This window comes from Oryzias melastigma, linkage group LG18 (assembly GCF_002922805.2).
Source record: "Oryzias melastigma strain HK-1 linkage group LG18, ASM292280v2, whole genome shotgun sequence".
Taxonomy (NCBI): Eukaryota; Metazoa; Chordata; class Actinopteri; order Beloniformes; family Adrianichthyidae; genus Oryzias; species Oryzias melastigma.
The window spans coordinates 5088493-5096646 of NC_050529.1; the positions used below are offsets into that span (position 1 = coordinate 5088493).

At 39.7% G+C, this 8154-nt stretch overlaps 1 protein-coding gene across 1 annotated transcript in view; it reads right to left on the reverse strand.

Moving 5' to 3' along the window:
* LOC112155730 overlaps nucleotides 1-4353 on the reverse strand; it is a 6135-nt gene extending 1782 nt beyond the window's left edge. The window contains exons 1-14 of the mRNA XM_024287583.2: nucleotides 4245-4353; nucleotides 3691-3779; nucleotides 3416-3510; nucleotides 3116-3340; nucleotides 2938-3000; nucleotides 2670-2766; nucleotides 2437-2563; nucleotides 1993-2230; nucleotides 1749-1905; nucleotides 1578-1656; nucleotides 1024-1086; nucleotides 730-929; nucleotides 527-652; nucleotides 247-431 (exon numbers count right to left, since the gene is read on the reverse strand). Coding sequence (XP_024143351.1) covers nucleotides 247-431; nucleotides 527-652; nucleotides 730-929; nucleotides 1024-1086; nucleotides 1578-1656; nucleotides 1749-1905; nucleotides 1993-2230; nucleotides 2437-2563; nucleotides 2670-2766; nucleotides 2938-3000; nucleotides 3116-3340; nucleotides 3416-3510; nucleotides 3691-3736 — 1701 coding nt within the window. The 5' untranslated portion in view covers nucleotides 3737-3779; nucleotides 4245-4353. The remainder of the gene's footprint in view (nucleotides 1-246; nucleotides 432-526; nucleotides 653-729; nucleotides 930-1023; nucleotides 1087-1577; nucleotides 1657-1748; nucleotides 1906-1992; nucleotides 2231-2436; nucleotides 2564-2669; nucleotides 2767-2937; nucleotides 3001-3115; nucleotides 3341-3415; nucleotides 3511-3690; nucleotides 3780-4244) is intronic.
* Between the last annotated feature and the right edge of the window lie 3801 nt (nucleotides 4354-8154).

Here is an 8154-nt window from a genome sequence, read left to right on the forward strand (position 1 = left end):
AGGATTTGAAAAAATTTAAAATCTGTGCAACACTCCTGCACATCCTCTTCACCACGACCAGCATACCCATAGCAAAAAATCGGGTTACGACTTTCAATTGGTGACTGAGACCCCCTTTATAGGTGTGACCATTTTTCCCCCCATCTTTGTTTCATCCCTATTGTGACTGATATTAAAACTATAAAGGAGCAGAAGAAGCGCAGCAGAGACAAAAAGGAGAATAAAGAGTCGTAGGAGGAAACCCACCGTGACCTCCGTTCCACAACTGTCACTGCTGAAGCTGAATTTCAGCATGTGACTGTCCGGGTCAATCACACCTGTGCAGGTCTGGTCATTGAGGTGTAAGTGAGTGTAGTCGATGGATTTTTCCTTCAGGAGACAACCCACCAGAGTGAGTGAGGCAGTGTTGTCCTGGCAGACAGTTGGACCTCCTGAAGAAAAACAAGACATGTGAGCCAGAAGTCAAAATATTAATTCAAATCTTTGAACTTTGAGTTCCTTTAACCAGGGATTCTAGTTGACATACCCAGTCGGTTCTGTTCAGTGTACTGGGAGGCAAAAATGGCTCTACAGCGACAGTCCGTATTTCCGTGGATATCTCCACAGAACTCATGATCACTGCATTTGTCTCCACAGATGGGCTGTGGGTGATCTGCAGAAAATAATGTGTATTACTCTTAGAATGTTGAAGCATTGAGAAACAAAAATCGTTTCTGGTAACTCTCTTACGGCACTGAGCTGTTGTCCACCAGTTCTGCAGGTCAACTTGTTTCTTCTCACAGGCTTTGGCGTAGGCCTTCAGGAACTGACACCTGAGATTGTCCACTGAAGGATATTTGCACAGAGTACTTCTGCAGGCTATAATGTACGGCTCTGGGTCAACGTATAAGTTACAGGAGGAGAACGGGGCAGATTTTAGGATGTCACACCTGTTCAATGCAGGAGAGAACAGAGAAGACATTAAACAGATAATCATTCATAATTGATCTTTATCACAAAAGATGAATATAGAAATCTGCTTACTGTTGAGTGACAGCAGCACAGTCAATGGTGTCATCAGCAGGGTCTTCATACTGATCCTGACAGCTGAAAGTAAAAACAACACATTCAGTTGTTCTGCTCAGACTTGTTCTAATCTCCATATTAAAACTTAATGACTGGTATTAATAGTTCAACTTCTTTCTACATTCTCACTATGGTTGAACTCAGGTTTCTAACCCTCTCGGGTCACTCCTTATTCTTTTTACCTGCCCCTTATGACAGTAATGGGCTGAACCCAGTCATTAGCTGAATTTAAAACATCTTCTATAGATGTGATTAGTGACAAATGTGGGTGTTTTTTATTTAACATTTTCTCCTTCTCTCTTTCTCTTTGATTCATTAACCTGGTACCTCCTGCAGACATTTTATTGTAAATTTTGACATTTGAAGATTATGTTTTATCTATATGTATATTGTCGTCTTAAATGAGAATTGGTTCTCGATAGACCTATCTGGATAAATAAATATTCAGCAATTATTAACCTTCATCAAACACCATGAGTCAGTGAGACTCTGACTTAGTGATCAGATGTTACCTGGAGTCACTGGAGAGCATTGAAGATGACACATTGCTGGAGTCTACACACAGGCCGTCCAGAGAACCACCAGCAGATGCTAAAAGAAACCCAGAAAAGGTCAAATCAGCATCAAAGTTGTAGATGAAATTGATGTTTGTTCATGCTTTTCTGTCATTGTTTTGTCTTTACTTTCAGTGTAGATCCGAGCTGTGGTTCCATCAAAGAACACAGAAACAGATAAGCCATTGACTGAAAAACTAGCAGTGACTCCAGTCTGGTCCTTGGAGAGATCAACTCCACTAAATGTCTGGACTGAACCGGTGAGGGTCACAGGTGATCCTGCTACCTGTTGGACAGATTGAAGGAGGAAACAGTCAGTAAAACTCCTCAAACATCTTCAGAGCAGAAGAGTGGAGGTTTTTATCCATCTTACCGTGACTCTGTGTCCTTGCAGCAGCTGAATGTCATCTCTCTCACTGAAGTCCAGAGTGAGACTGTCCACAAAGCTCACATCTCTGCGACGCCGTTCCAGGAAGTTGGCCTTCAGAGAGAATCCAGTAGACTGATCGTGCAGCAGAGAGTACTCACACCGGTCGGACACAGAGTTGATTTGTCCACTAAAGTCAATGACAGTAGGACCGGTCACTGTGCAGAGTCCTTTCACTGAGCAGCTGATGGAGACGAAGAAATAAAACAAACAAAAATGATTCTTGTTTTTGCACCATTCCTCAAAACCAAAGAAATAAATATTTTCTGACTAATGTCCTTTTTGTTGTCAAATTGTATCCAGATATAAATCAAATGAACAAGTGTACTCCTCAAATTCAGTCTGAAGGCAATTTGAGACACATTTCATTAAAATCAAGACGGTAATTACGTTCCGTTGCCGTCACATTGCCCCGGCAGGCTGCAAGTTTCCATAGAGGCAATCCTGCTGTTGCTGCATGTCATAGAAGAACAAGTTTCAAGATTTAGGCGTGTAGTTCCAGGCTTCACCCCAAGACCTGTGAAATGAAGGAGACAAATTCAGAGACTCTGACTGTGCTGTAGTTCACTTGTTGAATCATTGTTTGAAAAAAAGCAACTTTAACAAAACAGTCACTTCCTAACCTGAGATTCTGCATCCACTGGTGTCTGATAAAACTTCAGTGTTTTGAATAGCATACACATTTTCTACCAAATGTCCGTTGACCAGAACACTAATAAACTAGGAGAGAACAAACATAAATGAGTGTAAGACGCACAAAAATAAATCAGCTGGAAAAAAAAGTTACAAAAATAAGGTTCCTGTGAAATGTATTCTGCATTGAAAGATTTTTGAATAAAAAATATAATTTACACTTCAATTTCCTTAAAACCACTCATTTATTTTACTCACCGTTGGTGGAGGGTTATACCAATACACAACTGACTGGGACCCCATTCCAAGCAGAGCCATGCTCTGTGAATGTTGAACAAATATCATGAAGGATTGATCTCAAAGTGCAGAAAAGAGTTTCATCTAATGTTTGTTTAGTTTGAATAAAAAAACTTGAAGACTCAACAAGTATACTTACTGATTTGTAAGGGAAGTGCAAGTAGCATGTTACGTTGTTTGTGACGGTGCTTACAGAGCTGTGGACAAAATTTGTCAAATCGGTCCAATAGGAAGGATCATTTTTATTATTTAAAATAAAATATGTTATGTTGTCAGTATTCGGGACCCTAATACAGTCTCCGTTGCCCTCAGGGTTGTAATAGCCGTTGAAACAAACAAACAGGTCTTCACCGGTGAAGTTTGTCTATAAAAAAAGAGAGAGATATGGTTTAAATTTTTGAAATAACCTTACTTACTCTTCTTTATTTCTGTTTCTTACGTAGACGGTTGTGTACTCCTGTCCATAATAAGTGATGGGGCAATCGCTGGTGTCAACCTGAGTGTTATCATTGACTAGGATGGTAAAGGATGCATCTGAAAAGATGGAAACATAAGCATTTATAACAAATGAAAAAAAAAATATCTGTAAAGTAACCAACTGTATAAAAATGAAAAAAAAAAAATGAAAAAGGAGAAAAACCGACCGACAGTTATAAATTTAACAGTAGATGCACAGATACGATTTAAAGATATTACAGTTTGGTGTGGACATACCTGCCAGTCCGGCAAAAGCAAACAGATACAGCAGGGGGAGGAGCATCTTGGAGGAAGGACCAATCCGCTTACAAAGGTCTGGAAAACAACTGATGGACAAATGACAAAACATTACGACAAATGTGTAATGTATTGATTTAGCAATCGATCCAATACATGTCAATGGTTGATTTTAGGCTGTGCTCCCTGTGTCAAATGTAGATTAAATGGATCTTTAGCATGCTGCAAATGCTTAACAAGTACCAGAAGTTGATTATGGTGTTACAGAAATAATAGCAACTCTCCAACCGGCCAAAACTCTGACAGTTTACGCTATCAACGTGAATTAGCTGATACTAATGTGAGGAAAAGCTGCTTTGTCGGGTTACCGTTATTGCTTCAATACTGTAAAGTCTTCCATGACCTACTAGCATCACACAAGAGTTACGAGAATTCAGCTAACGCTTTGGTGTTAAAGACTAAAACAGCTAAGCAAATAACTGTGAATGGCTTTAGCTTTTGGGTCAATGGGAACTCAAATACTAGCGCTATTACAGTTGAACAACTTGTCTTACCTGGTGCAGTTTCAATGAGGAGCGAAGGTGATGAGGACCAGGGAGTCTCTGATGATCCTGCAGTGGGTCTCAGTCCTCGCTTGGCTGTCTACCTCTCTCTCTGCCTCCTTTTATCTCCGTCCTGACTCAGGTGAACACCCAGAAGAATTTTAGGGGAGGGCTGCAGGTGCAGATACCAACCTGTGGGAACCTCCCCATCTTGTCATTTGAAGATATGACATGATTAACTATTTTAAATACAGAGAAATTGTTTTGTATTGCAACCAAAGAGGTGTTCAGAAATACATTCTTTAGTCCTTTTGAATGTTGGCTGGCATTGGAATAAGGAATTGTCCAAAGTGTGTCCAGCATAGACAATCCAATCCCTTTCTGTCTTGTTGTTTTAATTACTCTAATTTATTTTTTTCTGACAGTTTCACAAACTGTTCTTTTTGCAATGTCTGCATATAGGTGAAGAAGAATGCTTAAAATTCCTGCACAGTTTGTTCTTCTGCCTGTTTTCAATCTCTGAGACATGCCACCTGACAGGAGCCGGTCTTTCCAGTCATAGAAGACCTTTGTAGCACAAAGAAAATGTAAAATAACAAATGTACATGAAGTCCAATGTAAGACTGCAGTACTTTGTTTTGCTAAATGTATGAGAAGAGAGCAAAGTTTAGGAGTCCATCAGGAAGATACCCCCAAATTTATACAAACAGCTTTGGGTCCTCCTTTTTGGTCCTAATTTCAGATTTTTTCCGGCAGATTTTCCACATATGCAAGGTTTAGAACTTTTTTAGGTTATTTTTAGCCATTATTTAAGATACATGCTAGATGTTTTGGCTAACCTAAGTTTTTTTTTTTGTTTTGTTTTCAGCTTCTCTGCTATCAGCTTCAGCATTTTGGAGAAAAACAATGTCACTCAATTTATTCTTCATATATTTTTCAGTAAATATTATTCATTTTAAACATACAATTACAGTTCAGTATATGCAAATTCCCTCTTTTGACAGAGCTAAGTCAGTCCTTTTGTACATTGACAGCATTCATTTATAATTGGTGCATCTAATATACCTCAAGTATCTGAAGAATCATAATAATGACAATGTGGCTATAGGTTATTGAGTCACTCGTGTGCATTTATATTACCCACTGAAATTTTAATATAGGTGAACATACCTTATTCCACAGTTTTCAATAAAAGCAAGACAACAAATTTAATTTAGATGGCTTAATAATGGCAGTAGCTTTATCAAATATGGTAAAGTTACCTTTAATTTTTAAAAAGTTCTTTGTCTTTCTGTCTGACTGGACCGTTTAATACAGGGTAATATGTAAGGGATAATACCCGACGAAGTGTGCGTTATGAGAAATTAACGCACGACGCGGAGGCCTAAACCGTCCGACGCGAAGCGGAGGACGGTTTAGCTATCCCGCCGCGCTATCCCGCCGCGCTCCTCTCGGCCGCCGACCACACGCTGGCTATCCCGCCGCGCTCCTCCCGGCTGTTGACCACGCGCTGGCTATCCCGCCGCGCTCCTCTCGGCCGCCGACCACGCGCTGGCTATCCCGCCGCGCGCCTCCCGGCTGTTGACCAAGTGCTGGCTGTCCCGCCGCGCTCCTCCCGGCCGCCGACCACGCGCTGGCTGTCCCGCCGCGCTCCTCCCGGCCGTCGACCTCGGCGCTGGCTGTCCCGCTGCGCTCCTCCCGGCCGTCGGCACTGCGCTGGTTATCCGACTGTAGACACGGCGCTGGCTGTCCCGACAGGCCGCGCCCGTTTCCCCCGGTCCCGGTGGTGGTGGTGGCGTCGCCACGCCACACCACCTTGGGCCCTGCCTTCCCCCTTTCTTTTTTTCTTTTTGCCTTCTGCTGCCCACCTGCCCTCAATCCTGTGGTGTAGTCAAGAGCCCTCCGAATTAAAAGCTTGCAAAGTAAAAAACATTTTTTCACCCCGTTACATAAACAATATAGAATGAAGTACAAGCAAAAATAAATCGACATTTAAGAAACATTGATTCACAAAAGCAAAAGATCCACACTCAAAGCACCAGGCTAGGGCTGTATCAATCATAGGTTCCATAGGTTCTGATTTATGGCGAACTGTAACCCGTCCTATAAGTTTTCTATTAAGACTTTGGCCCAATTCCAAATATTTCCCCTTTTTCTAGCCCTCCAAACAGAGGATTATGATAAAATAGTGTCTATTATTTCAGATGTGACTTTTGTTTGCGCAGAGCAGTATACATAAAAAGATCTGTTTTATAACTTTAAAAGGCTCACGCTACAACATTTAAGATGTGTACTGGCAGTGCATTAATGCTGTAAAATGTTGATTGTGCCAGAATTCTGTGTATGTGAAGGATACAAAAGTAGAAAGCACTTCTTCTGGTGACATTCCAGAGCCCACTCTACTGCTGTTAGAAACCTGGGTTTTAACTTTGACAGTTCTTTTATATTTGACCCAAAAAGGTGACAATGTTGTCAAAACCAGTTTCTATCTCGTGTCTTTCAGCGAGACCTAACCCTTTACTCAGTGAACTTAAAACAGGGATCCACACCCTAACTATATCTCATATATTTTTGTATCTCTGTACTTTGGTGTCACTCAGGAATCCCCTCCATGTAGTGCAGAATGCAGCTGCGTGCCTCTTTACCTGAACTTCCAGCCGTGCGTACATCCCTCCAGGCCACGTATGAGAGATCGTCATAAACATTCACTGTTTGTGGTTTTACTTAATGGACCTTTTAACTGTCCAAAACCAATCTAAAGCTTCAAGGTCTACCAACCAGTATCTGTTTCATGTACCCAGGTCACGTCAGTACGGCGGAGTATTAGGACCACCACAAAAAAAGGAGAAATTTTATGATATTAAAGCCGTACATTTGGTTGTACATTTAAAATAATAGAGGCACAAAAAAAAAATGTCATGAGAGTAAAGTTGCAAACTTAAAAGAAAAAAATTACCAGATTTAAAGCCATACATTTGAGTTTTTTTATGTAAATTTGTGACATTAGGACCACAAAAGGAAATATTATTAGATTAAAGTTGGAAATGTAAGAGAGAAAAAAAATCTGAAATTTACGAGATTTAAAGACATAAATTTTATTTATTTATTTATTTATTTATTTATTTATTTTGTTGTAAATTTACAAGATTTGGACCACTAAAAAATCCACAAATAATAGATTAAAGTGGTAAATGTTCTAGAAAAAGAATCTAAAATTTACAAGATTTAAAGTAATAAATGTACGTGTTTTCTCTTGTGTGTATGTATATGTAATTCAAAAGCGAGTTTGTTCTAAGGCCTTTAGGCATAGCCATGGGCTTTGTTGAGCAGCTAGGAGGCGGATGAACAGCACTATAAGGAATGCTTTTTTTTTAATTAGCATTGACAAAACTGTCAAAGGACAGATGGGGGAGGCACCATTTTGTCATCTCACAGGTTGTTTGAAGTCGAGCCAAATACTTTGTGTTTCACATTGTACATGTTCTCCCTGGGGTTGTTAGGCAATATGAAAGAAAAAAAACTAGTTATGTATATAATATATATATATATATATATATATATATATATATATACATACAATCATAAGACAAATATTGTGTTGTCTATTTACATTTTAATACACCTGCAGTCATTTTTTTTGAGGGTATAAATAAGGTTTTTTTTTCATAGTACTAATTGAGGTTGAAGTCGATGAATACTTTTATACTTAGATTAGCTTGTTCACAGTTGGATTCTTATCTGACTTGTACAGTACGTCTTAGACTTCTTCGACTTCTTTAATGTATCTGATGGGATTTAATGTTTTTGTTCATCAACTTCTGTATGTCTATTGATTCCATCACTAACTTGTGTAATGAGGAGTGATTGCGCAGGTGTAATTGAGTAAGTGCACCTGCTGAGCGCCAACTTGATAAGGACCTTT